We start from the raw sequence: 18,802 nt of genomic DNA, 5'->3' as shown, positions 1-18,802 counted from the left end.
TATATACAGGGTCAAGTACAGTTTCAAAGGAAGGAATTAAAGGGGCGTTACAGAAAAGGAGGAGGTAGGGGAGGGCCAAAAGCATCAGACCTTTGAAGGAGGATGGAGTTGAAATTTATACCTTTCGTTCCTCCTGAAGGAGAATAGGTTTTCCTGCGCAGATAAGAGCCCTACTGCCTCACTCTGTAAAACTTGAATCTCTCTCTGAAAGCTGAGGACTTCCTTTTGCAACTGTTTATTTCCCTCTATAATAGGTTTTCTCAAATACCAAGGAGTGGTTTGTAAAGAACCTGGCCTTAGCCAGTTTTTCTGGGTTTCCACCTGCTATATGGCTAATGCAGTCTGTGTCTTAAAAATTTGTGGCACTCTTCTGTTTTTCAAAAGATCCTCCATATTCTCCTTTAAATGTACATTTTATTCAAATGAATCAATTCTGCCCAAAAGAACCAATTTATACTTCTCAATCTTCTCATAAGTTTGTTTTCAGTCCCATTACCCCAGTTATCCCAGGAGTCCTAAAATTTCAGTAGAGTCCTAACTCACTAGACACATTTGCAAAAGCATTAGTCCCATCCCCACATAGAAAGTTTTGTACCTGCCACCTTGCTCACAGCCCCTCTGAATCCTGCTGACTGTGACAGATGTTAAGGGTTGCTGAATCGAGTAGCCCAGTAGTGGTAAGGATCTGGCTGAATGGCAGAGCTCAGAGGGCTGTGATCAGCAGCACAGAGTCTAGCTGGAGGCCTGTAGCTAGCGGTGTCCCCCAGGGGTCAGTACTGGGTCCAGTCTTGTTCAACTTCTTCATCAATGACCTGGATGAAGGCACAGAGTGCACCCTCAGCAAGTTTGCTGATGATACCAAACTGGGAGGAGTGGCCGATACACCAGAGGGCTGTGCTGCCATTCAAAGAGACTTGGACAGGCTGGAGAGCTGGGCAGAGAGGAACCTCATGAAGGTCAACAAAGGGAAGTGCAGGGTTCTGCACCTGGGGAGGAATAACCCCATGCACCAGTACAGGCTGGGGGTTGACCTGCTGGAGAGCAGCTCTGCAGAGAAGGACCTGGGAGTGCTGGTAGACACCAGATTAACCATGAGCCAGTAATGTGCCCTTGTGGCCAAGAAGGCCAATGGTCTCCTGGGGTGCATCAGGAAGAGTATTGCCAGCAGGTCGAGGGAGGTGATTCTCCCCCTCTCCTCAGCCCTGGTGAGGCCACATCTGGAGTACTGTGTCCAGTTCTGGGCTCCCCAATACAAGAGAGACATGGCACTACTGGAGCAAGTCCAGTGAAGGGCTGCAAAGATGATTAGGGGACTGGAGCATCTCTCTTATGAGGAAAGACTGGGAGAGCTTGGCCTGTTTAGCTTGGAGAAGAGAAGGCTGAGAGGGGATCTTATCAATGCATACAAATATTTAAAGGGAGGGTGTCAAGAGGATGGGGCCAGACTCTTCTCAGTGGTGCCCAGCGACAGGACACAAGGCAATGGGCACAAACTGAAACGCAGGAAGTTCCATCTGAACATGAGAAAAAACTTCTTCACTGTGAGGGTGACAGAGCACTGGAAGAGGTTGCCCAGAGAGGTTGTGGAGTCTCCTTCTCTGGAGATATTCAAAACCCACCTGGATGCAATCCTGTACAATGTGCTCTAGGTGACCCTGCTTGTGCAGGGGGGTTGGACTAGATGATCTCCAGAAGTCCCTTCCAACCTCAACCATTCTGTGATTCTGTGATCCCACAGCTCCATGTCCCCAGGTCCAGCCATTAGCAAGGCTGAGCATGTATTCCAAATAGACGCACGCATTCAGAAAATACATGGCTGGCCATGCACAGCAACACAGATGAGAAACACAGCATTCATGCAAACACAGACGGCACCAATGACCTCATCTTGTTTCTGCAGCTTTTATGCTTTGTCTTGTGTTTGCATGTAAAATGCCATGCCTGTTTAAGAATCTGAATGACTAATAATGGAAAGGAAGATCGTAGAGTCAATGTTCTCTTCTTTCTGCTCTTGAGTTTTCTGGGTGACCCAGAGCAAGTCACGCTGACTTTTTACACTTGTCTTGCATGCAAGGGCAGAATCATAGCTGTCATTTTTGTTGGCAGCAATACAATGTTCCACTTAAAATTTGTGTCTGGTTCCTTGAACTCTACTCAGTCTAGTAGTTTATCCAAATTCCTCTCAGCTACAGAGCTTTTATACAGGAAAAGGCAGTGTGGGACAAGCTCCCCAGCTATTAACTGATCTTTAATTGAATATATATATATGTGTGTGTGTGTGTATATATATTATATATGTATGCATATACACACACACACATATATATATATGGACAGCTCATGAAGTTATCTTGACTTTACAAGTTGCTGCTGATGCATGAAATCCAATCATAGCTTGTGCACTGACTTCCAACCCATTGCAGTTATGAAGTAAAATGGCTTAGGATTAAGCCCAAATTCAGTTCTTTGGGGCTGTGCTGGTGAGCAATGGCTCATTAAGTTACTGTAACTTAATTACTTGCTGTTGCCATTCTGTACCAAAAAATTCAGCTCTGTAATGCAGCTTGGCAATCCCTAGCTATGCTCCAGAGCTGTTTTCCCTTTAAGATGGTTGCCTCCGCAGCTGTGTTCATCTCTCTGAGGAATTTGCAGTAACTATTACTGTTGTGGGTTTACTGAATGAAGAGAGCTAGAAAACATGAGGAAAAAAAGAAGAGCATAGACAGAAGATAGTGCCTCTGGTGCATTTTCAAGATGTACTGAGAATTCTATTGAGTTCTATTTACAGTCTCTTTTTGTTCAGTCTATGAATTCTTTGAAGTACATGAGATCAATTGTTACTTCAAAAGGGACGACAAAATACAGAAATTATTTAGCTGGCTGGTACAAAGACTATTGTTCAAATGCTCATTTGCTGTAGTAGGTTTTTATTGTTTGTACAAGTATCCTAGGAAGAGGATTAAGTCTTTATTATGGAATGCTCTCAGATGTTGCACAAACTTCCTTTTTTTGAAGTATAAAAACAGCTTTTTCTTTTATCACCTTTATGCCAATCCTCTAATCTATTAAAAAAATAAATTTTGTTCTCTGTACAAGGGTTTAGTCAAGTAATGATGATGTGAAGAGGTAATTTACCAAGGTGTATAGATATGTTCTTGGAGTAAAGATTCTGTATTAAAGGACTCTTGAACATAGAGAAAAGCATAGCAAAAATCAGTGGCTGGGAGTTGAAGCCAAAAAACATTATCAAGAGAAATCTCGACATGCAAGTTGGGTTTTTAATGAAACAATTTGGGACTTGGAGAGCTTATTAATTAAAGGTTTCTGTCACCTAAATGCTGCTATATTGCTTCTGGTGTTAGCTTAGAACAGGAAGCAGATTAGCTGCTGTGGCATGGCATGGCATGAGGCTGGTAAGCCTGGCTGGACCCTAGCTGACTCTTTGAAGAGAGAGTTTGGATGTTCATGCAGCTGCTTCCCATAAATGGAACCCATGGGGAATACAGGGCAGATTGCACAGAACTTCCTTGGACCTGCTTGGGACTCAGAAGCTCCAGTGGGGCGCTTGGCTGCCATCACCTTTGATTAGATCTTTAGAAAATGTGCCTGCAATTCAGCATGTTCTAGTTTTTCAGGAGTCCTTACTGATGCAGGAAAAAAATATGCAAAGTGTGGATATTCCTCTCCCTTGTAGGCATTCATCTGGATTTCTGTAGGGTGCAAAGGGGCAACAAGGCCTTGAGTGGCTTGGTAATAAAATTTATTTTAACATATAATAAACCATCTTCTTGTTTCCTGCCTTCCTGATAATTACTGACTTTTCATTGGAAAATTTTCACTGATACTTCATCAGAAAACTGTCTGCTCTTTAGCTTGTAATTTCCATTCATGAGTGAGCCTGATCATACAGAAATTGAATATGATTTAGCTCCTAGTATTTCTTGAAGAAGCAGTCTGTGATGCTAATTTTGGCTGTTAATAGGTGCATGTGTGTGCTTTTTTCTCTCACTAAAATAGGAGCAACTCATCCACAACACATTCCTGAGAGGAGCACTCTGAAATTCATTCTAACCTGGTGTCTGGAAATAAGAGCAATTCCCAAAAAGGTTTTTAAGTGTTTCTTATTTTGTAGAGAAATCCTTAGTAATTTTATCATGTGTGGTTTATTGCAGATCTATCCCTGCATGACTTGTAGTTATCATGGTTTTTGGTTTGTCACTTTGTATGCTGCTGATTATATTTTGTTTTAAGCAATTGTGCTCTTAGTACTTTTCTCTATCGGGCGAACTGTAAGACTGGCAGAAAAAATACTGAAATCCCTATTGCCATTCTGCAGTACCTTGAGCATAGGTAGTCTGCAGAAGTTAGTGAAAAGCATTGATGCTAGATGTTTGGAAGGCTGACGCTCTCTGACCTTGAGCATTCTAGAGAAATCATGCCCTCTAACCAAAGAGGAGCGATTTCTGTCCAGTCTTGTCATTGAAACTATGCATGCTGCTCTATACAAACATCTCATAATATCTTCTAAATGATTTTAAAGCTTTTCCTTAACTTTTTAGTAACCTGGCAGAATTCAGAGATTGACTTTTTGCTTGTATGGTATTTGTTTCCACAACTGTGAAAATTATTTCCCTTGCGTTTTGGGCCTCCAAAAAACTGGAAACTTACAATTGAAAATGCTGTGTATTGCCTGATATCGTTAAAACACATTTTAAAGATAGTTTTATGTGAAGCATGAAGCTAGAGTTGTATTAGCTGGGTCTCTAAGGGAAATGAGCTTTTAAAAGAGGATCTATTTTCTCAATTAAGTGGATTTTGTAGCAGGATCCACTATATGTCATTATTAGACAATATTCTGTAGAACAGAAGTTTCCAGCTGGTTCAACCTTCTTAAAACTGCATTTAACAGTTTTACAAAGTTTGTTTCAACAATAGGAGTATCATCCAAGCCAGGTTTTGTAATCTATTTTCTTTATTGCCTGTTCAGTGTAAAATGTGCATTATGTAACTCCATGTGCAAAACGAATATCTGGAAGCTTAGTATTTGAGCATACACAAATTACTTTCTGAATTTTTTTTTCTTTTTTTGGTGTAGAATGTGTCCTCTGATTGCATTTGGTGTTTTGGTTCACTTTTCTTTTATGCACTGTGTCTATTTTCACCTTGCCTTGTGGGAGAAAAACCCCTGGAACTATTTACATCCAATCTTTACTTTATCTTACAATGCTCAATTTAATTTTCCCTTAAGAAAAACTTGCAGTACCATTATGTAGGCAAGGAATACAGAATAAAACACCACAACAACATTTACATGACTCGTTAAATACCATACTTAATACTTACAGTAATACGTTTTCAAAGAGTTTGTATTTTTTCTTTCCTTGCTTTGGTAACTTCGCAAATGGTGTTTTGTCTTGAATTAATTTGTGTTATGGGTCTGTTTGCTTGCATAAAGTGCACATACAAAATAAGAAAGCCTTTCGTAAGTTTGGGTTTTATCTGGGAATGGGTTACGCCTGTTTACCTGTCCCTCCTCCACTCAGGTTAGGTGGGATTTTTCTGACCTGCCTGCTTGTCTCATACTTCAGAAAATAGCAGCCAAGAAACAAAAAAATATGAAAAAATGAAAGTAAAAATGTAATGTTTTCATAATAGATGAAAGTGTGCATTGGGGAATAAATTCTGTTATCTGTTAACCTACAGGGTGACTGCTTCCTGTCCCTAGGCAAGTAAAGTTTTTCCCAGATTTGTGAAGATTTGCTTAACTGGGCAACCTTTCTACTCTCCACTCTATTTTCTCTGCTGCAGGTATTTTTGCGAGCTCTTGTAGAATGTACCAGTGATGAAGGAGAGAAACGGAGGCTTCAAGAGCTTTGCAGCAGACAAGGAGCCTCTGATTACGCCCGTTTCATTAGAGAGCCTAATGTCAGCTTGCTGGATTTACTTCATGCTTTCCCAAGCTGCAGGCCTTCACTTAACCTGTTGATTGGTAAGTGACTGACTTGGACTTAATTAGATTTGGTTTCTGAAAACACATCAGACTATACGTTAAGTTTCCCAAGAAGTGGAGAAACTGTTCAGTTACTGCAATTTTTCTAAAGCAGCTATCTATGGTGATCAAACTAGAATTATTGTTGGGGAGCAGAGCTCTGTTATCCAGTGTGTAGTCTTTGACCTTGATTCTGTGAACACTTAGGCACATACCTGTGGTTCAGCTGGCTCTGGATTGCTCCTGTGTGTAAAAATAAGCATAAGGTATTTGCAGGATTAGGGCTTTTAAGAAAGAATTCATCACTGGTTAAAATTAAAACAGACCTGTTTTTACAGCTTATGATTTTCCTGCCCTCACGTTCCTTTCTTGCCCTTCTATCTGTTAAAACAGAAAGCTTTTCCCAGTGTATTCATGTTTATATAATGTCCAACACACTCATTGGATTCCTTATATAAAATATGGAAGGAATGAGACTTTCAACTACAGCCATCTCAAATGCATCTGGAAATGCTGACAGTTATTTTCCAGATTAAAAATAAGAACGAGTTTCTTAACTTTTTTTGTTGTTTCAGTTGGTGAAACATACTGCTTTTCGCAGCTTTTGTGATATCCTCCTCCACCCCTATGCCAAATTCATTCTGCTATAAAATCCAAAGATCGTTGCCATATTTTTGCTGGCTAAGTGTATGAAGCCATTTGGCTGTACAGTAAGAAGAAACCACTAAGTTCTGCATGGAGGTGTGAAGTAGAAAACATCTTTGCCAAATTGGAGGAAAAACTGTATGAGACAGAAGGGAAAAAAATCTGATATTCAAATATTTAAAAATACTTGTAGAAAAAAAGTTACACATATTCTAACTTCTAGGAAAAAATTGAGTTCTTTTGTTCTTATATCAAAATCCTTAAAAAGAGCACCGATGCTTTGACTTGACTTTTTAAATTTAGGAACAACAGTGAACATGGCAGGAAGCACTGCATTCTTTTCAGACACAGTGTAGTGGTATGTAGGAGGGAATAAGAAAGAACTTGAAACTCTAGTCTCTCCTTCCTAGTACACTGTATCAAAGATTTAAAAAAAGAAATAAAATGTCTGCTCTGTTTTGTATACATAGAAACACGTTCAAACTGAAAGCAAGAACACTTAGCTTAGCATGTCCCACAACACTTCTGAGTGTTGCTCTATGCACCTGGACTGAATAAAAGTAAGCTTTGAAAGGTTTTCAGATGTGTGCCCTCAGGGAAGTAATGTGCTGAATAGGCTTAGTGCCTTCTTTAAGTGATTTTCCTGAACTAGCATTTCTTGTCTCTGACTTGAAGCAATCTTATGTAAGAGGGTATCTCTAAAGCATCTCAGGGTGTTCAAGTCCATGTACTGGTTGGAACCTCTGTTAAAGGGTGGCACAGGTGGGAAAGCAACTATAAAGCAGTTAAACTGCATTTTACAGCAGTGTGCGTACCCTTTTACTCCACTGTATGTTTTCTGGCATTTGCTATTCCCAATTTTATGGTATTCGCTTGCTTGTTGTGGCCATTCCCCACCAAACCATACTCTTAGCTTTATGTCCACCTCCTTCTACTGTGCCCTTCTCAGCCAAAATTTGCAGCCAAAATTTCATGATAGAGCAAGTCATTTCTTTGAAGACTGGGAAACCAGCGACTTCGACCTTCTGTGTGTCTATGTGCATGTACATACACACACAGAGTATATGTGTATATACACGTATTGTATATGTGTGTGTATATATATATATTTATGTGTTTTTTAATTTCAAAATTAGTGGGGAGTTTTAATTATGAAAATGCCCAATGAACTCATGTCCCAGTTTTGAATGAGTGCTAGTTAAGGCTACAGCTGTGGTGGGGGTTTTGTGTTTTTTAAGGTGTGATTTCAGATATCTCTGAAACTTACATAGGTATTCATAGTGGTTTGAAATTGTATTGGCACATCTGGTTCTAGGAGATATATATGTGTATGTATGTATACATTTATAGTTAGTATATATAAGAAACTGTCAATCAAGTAGTTCCTGTTCTCAGAACGTTTGAGTTCCATAAAATATTCTTGGTGCAAGATGGGGAAAATTAAAGTTCAAGTTTCACTTTGTCCACTAACTATTGGCCTTCATTTTGCGTACCTTACAGAACTTTTTAAATGACTGAGTCCCATAACTGAATTGTGTGGCCTTGGCTGTCTTATTTTATGGGGTCTTTACCAGATGTTCCACAAAATCTAAAAAGCATCCAAAATAGAATTTGAATCTTAATGGCTTATTTGCTAGTGGCAAATGTTCAGTGTTAATAGAGTAAAATTACAGTTAAATTAAAACGTGCTTTTAATCTGTAGTAGCGTAAAGCTTGTTATGTGATATTTTGATTTTGCACTGGGATAAATCAAAGAATAAGCGATGCTTCTTTATTTATTTATTTATTTTTCAGAACATCTTCCTAAATTACAACCCAGATCCTATTCAGTTTCAAGGTAATGAAATATTCAAGTTATATCTTCTTTGTAATTTTGGTATGCTTTTTGTCAAGTGTGTGTGTGTTTATATGTATATAAGCACACATGCACATGTGTGTATGTATACACATGTGCATGCACATGTATGTGTGTGTGAGGGGGTATCTATATACACGTTATGATTTTGTAGAGAGTAAACTCTGAATTATTTCTGAAAGGAGTTTTGCTTAGAATTTTTGATTTAGTGTTTACTATTGAATTCATCTTTATCTGCGTGAATCCCAGGCCTTGCTGCTCCCTTTTCTTATCCCTTTCTCCCAAACCGCCAAGAGAAGTAGGAAGTACAGAAAACTCCCCCTGGCAAAAGATAATTGTGCAAATAGAATGGCCATACTCACATGACTGAGGAAGCAAAAATTGTCCAGGCAACACTACGCAGAAGGGTCTGCGTTCATTTTTGGAAAGTGTGTGTTACTACCCTCGAGTGGACGAGTTGGTCAGAATGTTGTCTTCGTCTTGAATTCTTTCCTAGAAGACTATATCTGCTTTCAGTCTGCCCAGTCATTCCTCAAACTTATTTAATCTCTGCTTTTAATTCTCTTATTTAATTCTCTGCTTTTGAGCAAAGCAGAGAAGTAGCTGATGGGCTGGATGAGTCTCAGCCCTTGGAGCATGTGGCTTTTCCCTCTTCAGTAGTGCTGGAACCTTATTCACTGCTGGGACTTTGCACCAGTTCTTGACCTCAGTGACTAGCTGCATAGTATGTGGAATGCAGTGTGACTCTGGAGGAGATCAGAATCCAGCTGTTCTTCTTAGATATTGTTGCTGCACATCTCCCTAATGGGCTAGCTTCCTTGCCTTTAGAAGTTTGCATGTTTATCTTTTGGAGGCCTGTCATCCCAGATGCCTCTTTGCCTAGCCGCCTCTTCCTGACAATTATCCCTCTGACTTACTAAGAAATTCCACTAGTAGCCAGTTCCTGCCCAGGGTATCTTTCCATTTCTGATTCTCAAGGGCACCGATATGTAGGCAAGTCCCTTTGAATTCCCCGCTGAAGGTGTCTGACATTAGGATCTCAACCACTCCACTGATTCAGGTAGAAGCAGGGAAGCTGCTGTAAAAATGTACTGCATATCACTTTGTTGCTTTTTTCCACAGATCTTCCATTCTTAAAATTTCCCTGTTAGCTCTCCCTCTGTTTGCTGGTTTCCTCCAGAGTTTTTAATAAGAATAAGGGAAAAAAACTGGTTTGATGAAATAGGCTAACTGCATAATCTCTTGAAAATCACTATTAAATACTGCTCTTATTCTACAATAAGGAAAAAAAGCAACAACGTGAGTAATTCTTCAGATCTTCTGGAAGGACATCCAGTAAATGCACTAGATCTAAAGAAGAAATACAGAGGAATGAAGGATAAAACCTCAGAAAAAAGTGATTGTGTCCCTGTTACCAAAACACACAGTATTTGACTGTTTCAAACACCAGACATGCAAAACATTGACAAGACTCTGGTAGAGTTCTCAAGGAATGAACTTGCACCCATGTGAATGTGATAGAGAGGAATTCTGGTCCCATTCTGTAGGTCACTTTCCTCTGAGTCCAACCTTAAGATTATTTTCTAAGTGTATATAAATACCTTATCATTAAAGGAACACTGAGAATCTTGACATCAGTGAGATGGTTTGGGCTGAAAATGGACCTGCTGTAACATAGTACAGTTATCTCTCAGTATTTTCATTGCTTTTTTTTAATAAGTGTTTCTTTGCAGCTCAAACTTATTTCAGCCAGGAAAATTGTGCTTTGTGTTCAATATTGTGGAGTTTCCTGCCTGTCCCACTAGACCAGTCGCATGGAAAGGAGTATGTACAGGCTGGCTTGCTGAGTTAGTTGCACCCCTACTACAGACTAACAAAAACGTTGTGGATGAAAAAGGAGGAAGCCTTTCAACTGAAAAGGTATAAATATTAAATCTAAACTCTCTTACCATTAAATTTGTGCATGTCTGAAACAATTGCAGGTTTCTTTGTTCATTGCTCTGATGTACTGCAGGTGTTTTGACAGTGGCAGTATGCATCTTCATTTTGCAGTTCTAACCTACTTGGTAAGTTTACCCTTCCCTCTGTAACATGTTTCGATCCCCACTGCTAAGTTGCTAAAAATATGTTTTAATTTATCTGTGGATACCTGAAGTAGTGAAATTTTCCCATTGCTGAAAGGCCAGAGTCCTTTTCCACGCCACTGTACTCGTAAGCAAGTTTTGGAAGGTGTTTTCATGTAACAATATACCATTGTGCAATTTAGTGGTTACTCCTCAAGGGTTTCTTATGGCTTAGTGTTGTAGAAGAGAGGCACTTGATTGCATTCAGGAAAGGCTAGCAGACACTAGTGGGGAAAATTATGAAACTCACTTCTTGTCAGGTCTTGCACACAGTTTGTGAAAGGCCAAGTTATCAAATATCACAATAGAAAAAAATCATTTGTGGTACTTCTGGTGTGCACTGAAGATGGTTTGGCATTGGAGGTATTATTAGGAGATGGTACTTTTTTTCTTCTGCTTTCCTTTCGTGGGAAAGAATCTCAGTAATTAATCAGTCTCAAGCTTATTAGGTGTAAGTTAATTAAAATTTTGGAGTTCTACTGTATAATTAACATGTCAAAAAAAAAAACTATTGGCATAGTCTAATCTATATTTGATTAAGAAAGTGGAAACAAGCATAGAATTTCATTATGTGAAAACTGTGCCAATAATTCAAAGTGTTGCTCTGGCAAAAATGGGAGAGAAAACACGTACAAGTTTTCTTCATTTCTAAAAGCTGATTCAAAGGAAAAACTGACTTAATATGTGCATGATATATCTTATTCCAGTATTCAGAACTGGAATTTAAAATACAGTTGATTTGTGATGTGTTCAAGATGAAGAATGAAAAAGAGCTGGAATGAAAAGAAAAGCAAAAGGTTTATTACGAAATGAGTCTGAATAAAGTTCAGAACTATTTGCATCTGCCGTGTAAGCGAGAATTCAGCATGGATAAATGTGCAAAAATACATGTACGTTGCAAAATATCTGGAATACAGATACAAAATGGATGAGTCTGATCCTGCACAAAAATATTTTACATTAATTGCAGAGATTTACAGAATAAATGTGTATACTATTTGCCATATTCTTTAAAGGAAACACCAGTTTGGAATCCTTAACAGGGAAAATAGCCTGCCAGCTCAAATGTGGTTTAAAATTGTAAATTTTACAAAAATACAGATATTGGCCGCCCTAGCAAGAATTATACTTTTTTTTTTTAATCATCAAAGCAGAAAAACAACACTGTATAACATTGTAATATCTGTAGTGGTTTAAATGATAAGAAATGAGTAGCATTAAACCACTCAGGTTTACAGAACAGAGTTTGAGTAACTTGGTCTAGTGCTTCATTCATTAAACTTCAAAATAGATTCAAATCCTCTCTTAATACATATCCAAGATAAATTGGATGCTTGCTTATGACCTCAGTGGATGAGGCTCGGCTATTGTTCCTGCTGCTGAATCTTAAATATTCTTTTAAAGAAATAAAAGTAGTCAGCTCTCACTTTCTATATACTAAGTTAATCATGGCTCAGAAAGTAGTTCTGAAGCTCTTGTGAAATTAATATTTAGACTTCCTTTCCCACAAAGTTCAGGTGATCATAATTAGAGTTTATCAGTGGAAAGACATAAACCACTTTCAAAAATCTTTGAGCTGTTGCTTGCCTCCCCTCACCTGTTTGCCTCTTCTTGGAGATCTGTAAAATTTCTGTGAAATTTAAGAAAGCAAGCTTGTTTATCAGTAGGCTTCAATTTGCTCACCCCCTCTGGGATATTTTTAGATGTCCGCAGTGTAGAAGAGGTTGAGAGTTGCCTGTAATAGCAAAAATTTGCTAGCTTCCCTTTGAGTACCAACACCAAACTTTCCAAGAATGCTAAAATTGTGTTCCCGAAATTATGACACAGTCAATTTTCGTATTCAGAAATTCATATTTATGTGTTTCTGCCCAGTTTTTCTCCAGATGGACTGATAGGTCTGTAAATATGGTGTGTGTTCAGAAACCCATAAGAAAGCTGATTCAAAATGTCTGGGTGGCATTAAATAAACTCTGAATTTCAGGATTTGGAAGGGGTATGTGCATGAATACACTACATAAACATACTCAGTGTTCTAAAAATTTCATGGTGTTTTCACTGCTTAAAAATATTTTTCAATTGTATTCTATCTAATTTCATTCCAGATATCTATTTTTGCTCGCCCAAGCAGTACTTTCCATTTACCTGCAGATCCGTCTATCCCTTTCATGATGGTTGGTCCAGGAACAGGAATTTCACCATTTATTGGTTTCCTGCAACATAGGTATGTACCAAACTATTACATGGAAAGCAGCCTTTTTATGTTGAAGAAAATACAGCTCCAGGTACTGAGTACAAGTGCAGTTAATTGTTTCTAATCAGCAAAACAACCTTATAAAAAAAAATCTTATTATTACAGCAGTGCTTGGTTTATTTATTTATTTTTCAAATGAGTAAAACTTCTGTCTGACTGTATTGAATGTCTGTGGTGGATACATGAGGGATCGGATGAAGCACAGACAAAAAGAAATAAAATCTTATTTCTGTGTGTTACTAGTGGAAGCCCTGTAAGAGGTCAGTAGATTTTTGAAACTTTGTTGAATTGGCTTTAAGTTTGGTATTCAAAATCCCTTTCCTTCAGAACTGACATCTGTATTGCAAGGCTTGGCCTGATGAATGTATAGCCTCTGGTTGTCTTATTTGAGAAGCTAAGTATTAAATGGCTAAAGAATTTGGAACAGCTGCTGATTCCAAAAGGTTGCAATAAGCAACAGTTGAAGCACCAAAAACAATTGGGGGTATCTGCACTTCTGCATTTGCTGTTCTTGAATAACAGACATAGCTCTCGACACGAGTCAAATTTGATGTTTTTTATGAAACAGGTTACTAAAAATACATGGTCCTGGCAAAATACAGAACAGTTGGCATACTTCCAGCTTGCTTAAAGTATGGTATAAGAAAAAAATTGCAGAAACCTGTATCAGAAAGTGATGTACAGCTCATTTGATTCATACAAAAACTTGATAGAAAATCTTAGCTATTTTCTATTCTAATGTTATAAAGCCATAGTCATTCACTTAGCATTGTGACTAGGAACAAAGAACATTTTGTACCTCTTTATGCATGTATGAGATAAACATAACTTTCAGTACGGCTGGACCAAAAATACCAGAAATAAACACCTTCCATCACATGGGGATGTTGACAAGTGACATCAACTGTAGTGTTTGCTGAGAAGCATTGATTAAACTAGCTTCCATATTCATATGATTGTAAATAGCGTCTGTACACAAATGTTTTTTGCAGAACATATTTAAATCATTTAAATTAAATGGAGATGATTTGCTTTTTTAACTGAAAGCAGAAGGGACAATGTCACAAATTTTTCTGCAAAATAGTATTTACTGCTCTTTTCTCTTTTTTCCTTTATGAAACGTAAGGGTCTGTACAAGCCAAGATATTTATCAAAAACTGCAGTTGCTATTTTGTTTGAAAACGAAAATGAATCTACAGCATTTAGTGGATGTTATGACAAGGGACACTGCTATGATTTTTTTTGCTTATCTACCAAAAGCATTCTATACTTATTCTGTTTTTTCATTTACATGGGTTCAAAGGAGAGACTTTTATTCTTCGTATAACTTCCATTTCTTAGTAGGGTGAAGAATGGCTAAGATCTGGGTGGCTGAAATTGGTTGGATCTTTCAGCATGTCACAGTTACACAGAAGTGTTCTTTCTTTCTCCAAACCGTGCAGTTACATGCCATCTTCAGTATATAATTTTTTTTATTATTAAAAAAGGACAAGAGGTTTTTCACTCACAGGCATTGAGTCGAATGTTCTGAGATGCTGTTATGGTCAAGTGACATTTCAGATGATATTTACAGTGCTCTGTAGGCCTGAATCCTTCAAGTGCACCTTTGATTACAATTGTAAGCACCAGGAAAATCCCTTCCTGTGGGAATGTATCTTCTTTGGTTTTGCTACTGCTTCTCCCTAGTCCTGTCAATATCAAACAACACCAGCTTTGTTAAGTGTAGTTTACTGCTGTTTTAAGTGATCATTTTTCTTCATATGATTTCTACAACACTTTTCAGTTACTAAAATACACTCTCCAATTATCTGTTTTTAGTGAATCAGTTGGCCACTATTCGGTTCTCCTTGAACCCTTTTACTAAGCAAAGAGGCCTGGGTGACCTTGTTGATGAAAGCCGAGGCAGAAAAAGTATTGAATACTGTGGGTTTATCAGTGTCTGCTATCACCATGTCACCCATCCCATTCAGCAACAGGCCTACATTTTCCTTATTCAGCCTTTTGCCACCGGTTTAGCCATAGAAGCTCCTCATGTTGCCCTTGATGTCCCTTCCAAGTCTCAACTTCAGTTGAGCTTTGGCTTTCCTAACACCATCCCTACATGCCCAGTCAGTGTTTCTAAAATCCTCCTTTGTTGCTTGTCCTTACATCAGTCTCCTGTACATGTCTGTTTTGCGTTAGATCTCAGTCATGAGCCCTGTTCAGCCAAGCTGCTCTGCTGATACATCTACTTGTTTTGATGATAGACTGTTCTTGTGCTTACAGGAGGTTGTCCTTAAAGACCTGCCAGCTTTTCTTAGCACCCTTGCACTTCAGAGTTGTCTCCCATGGAATCTCACCTACCAGTCCCCTGAATAAGCTGGAATCTGCCCTCCTGATTTCCAGGGTCTGTACTCTTCCTCACTCCCCTCAGGACCTTGAACTCCATAATTTTATGGTCACCACTTCCAACGCTACCCATTCAGTATCACATCCCTAACCTGTTCTTCCTCATTTGTGAATGGCAATTCCAGTTGTGCATAGTCTGTCAGTGGGCCATCAAGAAGTTATCCTTGACATCCTCCAAAAATCTCCTGGATTGCTTGCATCCTGCCATGTTGCCTTTCCAGCAGATGTCAGGGAGATTAAAATCTCTCAGAAGAACTAGAGTATGTGATTTTAGAGGCTTTCTCAAGTTATTTAAAGACTTCATCTCCTTCCTCACCCTGAATGGGTGGGTCTGTAACAAACTTCCTCCACGATGTCACCCTTACTGGCCACTCCTCTGATCTTAACTCATAAGCTCTCAACCACCTTGTCTTCTGTTCCATAGAAGAGCTCCATACATTTAAGGTGCTCCTTCATGTCAAGGGCAAACCCCTCCATCTTCCCTGCCTTCCCTACCTTTTCTGAAGAGCATGCATCCCTCCCTCCCAGATCTCCAGTTGCTAGTTGTCCCTCCATGTCTTAGTTCACATAATGCAGTTCTGTGACTGCGTGTGGAGCTCTAGTTCCTCCTGCTTGTTTGCCAGGCTGCATGAGAATCATTGCAAGCTTTGTAGGTAACAAATGCATCTTATTCCATTCCTATATAACTCAGTCCTTCCAGCAAGATAAAGGTTTCTTGCATCTGATAACAATTATTTTAAAAGCTTTCTATTTGAGAGGTTAAATTTTGACAATGCTTCTGACTCCATACTTCTGCTTTAACCAGATAATTATTTACAATCCTTACTCCATATTTACGACTGCCTGATATTCCTTTATCTTTCAGATATAGTTCATGTTTTACTTTAAAGGGTTCATCGTGTTTTCAGAAGTATTTGATCCATGATAAATAAAATCTCTCTCTCAAAGCATAACCAGAAAGTCGCAGCTAAAACTGTTGTATTCTTGTTAGCATTATTTCAAGAAATAAAACACAATAACTCTTCTGGTGATGTATCAAATAGGTGGTTATTCATCTACAGATTTCTACAACTAGATGGAAAGCATGATAAAAATGCTTTGTGTTGAATTTTCTCCAGGTTTTTTTTACCATGCTTCCAGTGAGGGATAAGGATCTTCTTATTCAGTAGTCAGAATTGTGGATAAGATGTTCAGAAACATCATCTTGATTCCAATGTGAAATTGTGGCAAAAAAACTTTTAAGTTGAATGATTGTGTGCTGGACCAAAAGTGAGTATTCAAAATCAGAGTTGGAGGGTTTGACTTATTTATCATAAGTCTTTGTACATTTATGCCAATCTAGAGGTTTATTAGAGCACTACTATAAGTAACAACTAGGTTCTAGGAGTTTTAGATTTTGCATTATTGATAGAATAGGATTGGATTTACATACTGTCCGTATGTGCTTTTTGTTTTTGTCTTTTTTAGGCAAAAGCTCAGAGAAGAACACACAGACTGGGAATTTGGAGAGACATGGCTGTTTTTTGGTTGTCGGCATCAGGATAGAGACTATTTGTTCAAGCAAGTTCATTGCTTAGTATTCTGTGTCTCATCTTGTATTTATGAGACGACATTTATCTCAAACCAATTACTGACATTTTTTATTGTCTTTCAGAGATGAGCTCAGATGTTTTCTTGAAAATGGCACATTAACTCATCTTAATGTTTGTTTCTCAAGAGACTTGCCAGCTGCAGAGGTAGCCCCACCTAAATACGTACAAGACGTCGTTAGGCTTTATGCTAAGGAAGTCACCAGAGTCCTGCTGAAAGAGAGAGGTTACTTCTATGTATGTGGGTAAGTAGAATGTGGGGAGATGGAATGTCTCAGCAAAGAGAGTGCCGTTAGCAGAAGTCTGAGGCTTTAGAAAGACTTGGAGCTATCTGAAAGAAAAGACCAACATGATATTGAAAATAGTCTTCCTAGAATGACAGAATTTTGTCTGCTATGTCTAGTTTTACAATATAGCTTTTAAAGATGCTGTATAATTCCACTGTTTGCTTTAGTCGCTTAATGTTTCTGTTTCTTTCTTAGTATTCAATTAAACTGCAGAAGTTTTCAAGCTAATAGGTTGCTCTTTCAAGCTAATAGATTGCTCTTGAGAAAATGAGATGCCTGAATACATATGATGATAAACGGCACACCTGTGAGATAGCAGCAGTCCTCTGCTGCTTTGCATACTTGGAGATAGGATTGGTCAGGATGCTTCCTAGATGTAGAAATTTGAAATTTCACTCCAGATTCCAAACTTCTGTTGCCTTTATAGAACTTGAGACCTCCATAATAGTAATATATTTTACAGTGGGAAGTTTTATTTGGGGATGCTAACTTACCTGGCAGCTTGAGATTTTTTAGGGAGTATGTTGATAAATTGACAACCATTTAAATGTAAAGCCCAATATCAGTACTTTCTACTGCAGAAATAAGCACCTGCTATTTATATTAAAAATAACATTATTATGAAGAAGTGATATTTATTTAAATCGGAACCATATGACAATATAATGGCAAATTATATCCAGTTATCCCTAAAAGAAAACAATTATTCTGTGACAGCTCAACTAGGAATCCAAGGTTTTTCATATAAATTTCAATGTGCTGAAAGCTTTGTAATGTTTGGTTGAGAGAAACCCTTGTTGTCAATTCTCAAGCTCATGACAACCTAGTGTAAACATTGCCATCCAATTCAGAAGCTGTATTTCTTTGTTTATTAAAAAAAAGTCTTGTTCTGAAGCTGTTGGTAAAAGGAAAAATACACTGTTATGAATTTCTTTTTTCTCCATTTCTTCTCTAGAGATAAAAAGCACATGGCTGATGGTGTAAGTGATGCTGTAGTGGACATTTTAAGCATGGAGATGGGAGTTGACAAATTGGAAGCAATGAAAATCCTAGCCACTCTTCGAGAAGCAAAACGATATTTGCAGGATGTTTGGAGCTAGATATGTTTATGTGAATATCTTTTGAGCTTTTTCTGTGCCTTGGTAATGCAAAGGCTTTTGTATTTTGCTTTTTCATTGTATATTAGGTTTTGCTTTTGACTAAAAGTTGTTGTCAAAAGTCCTGTCTGTAGTCATGCAATTATTAATGTTCTATACTGACTTTTCAAACAGGAAAACCTTTAAACAACAAACCAGGCTGGCTTTGAAATGTAACTTTTTTTGCAACATTGAATAAAGGACTCTCTCAGTGCCTTGATTCTCTGCTTTTAAGAATGGTACATATAGAAAGCAAAAACTTCTGCACTTGTACAGAGTATAACCTAGTGTGTTTACATATGTATTTTTACCTATAGTGTGTACATAATGAAATTATAGAATAAATATTGTTACATGCTAATCTGTGCATTATCAAATGCATTACTGACTTGCCAAGATTTAGTTGAATGCTGCTTAGATACTTCCTCACACTATTTATATTTTTTTGGCTTGCACGATGATGATAATTGCTAAAAAGAACAAATGCTCAGAATATTTCTCAAGAAAGCTGGTTGCAGAATTTCAGCTTTGGAGTGTGT

At 38.1% G+C, this 18,802-nt stretch overlaps 1 protein-coding gene across 3 annotated transcripts in view; it reads left to right on the top strand.

Annotated features, from left to right (window-relative positions):
• The window catches only part of MTRR (5-methyltetrahydrofolate-homocysteine methyltransferase reductase), a 35,439-nt gene extending 16,956 nt beyond the window's left edge, over positions 1 to 18,483 (top strand). For 2 of the 3 annotated variants that reach the window (XM_067291028.1, XM_067291027.1), the window contains 8 exons: positions 4,018 to 4,106; positions 5,809 to 5,989; positions 8,429 to 8,471; positions 10,223 to 10,409; positions 12,715 to 12,833; positions 16,719 to 16,811; positions 16,906 to 17,085; positions 18,083 to 18,483. In XM_067291028.1, the coding sequence (XP_067147129.1) occupies positions 4,018 to 4,106; positions 5,809 to 5,989; positions 8,429 to 8,471; positions 10,223 to 10,409; positions 12,715 to 12,833; positions 16,719 to 16,811; positions 16,906 to 17,085; positions 18,083 to 18,227 (1,037 nt within the window). In that variant the 3' untranslated portion in view covers positions 18,228 to 18,483. The remainder of the gene's footprint in view (positions 1 to 4,017; positions 4,107 to 5,808; positions 5,990 to 8,428; positions 8,472 to 10,222; positions 10,410 to 12,714; positions 12,834 to 16,718; positions 16,812 to 16,905; positions 17,086 to 18,082) is intronic. The other variant, XM_067291029.1, reaches the window with a different exon arrangement.
• Positions 18,484 to 18,802: the final 319 nt, after the last annotated feature.

Source organism: Apteryx mantelli, chromosome 2, assembly GCF_036417845.1.
Source record: "Apteryx mantelli isolate bAptMan1 chromosome 2, bAptMan1.hap1, whole genome shotgun sequence".
NCBI lineage: Eukaryota > Metazoa > Chordata > Aves > Apterygiformes > Apterygidae > Apteryx > Apteryx mantelli.
Note: the sequence above shows the minus strand (reverse complement) of the source record. Positions and strands in the feature narration are given on the sequence as shown.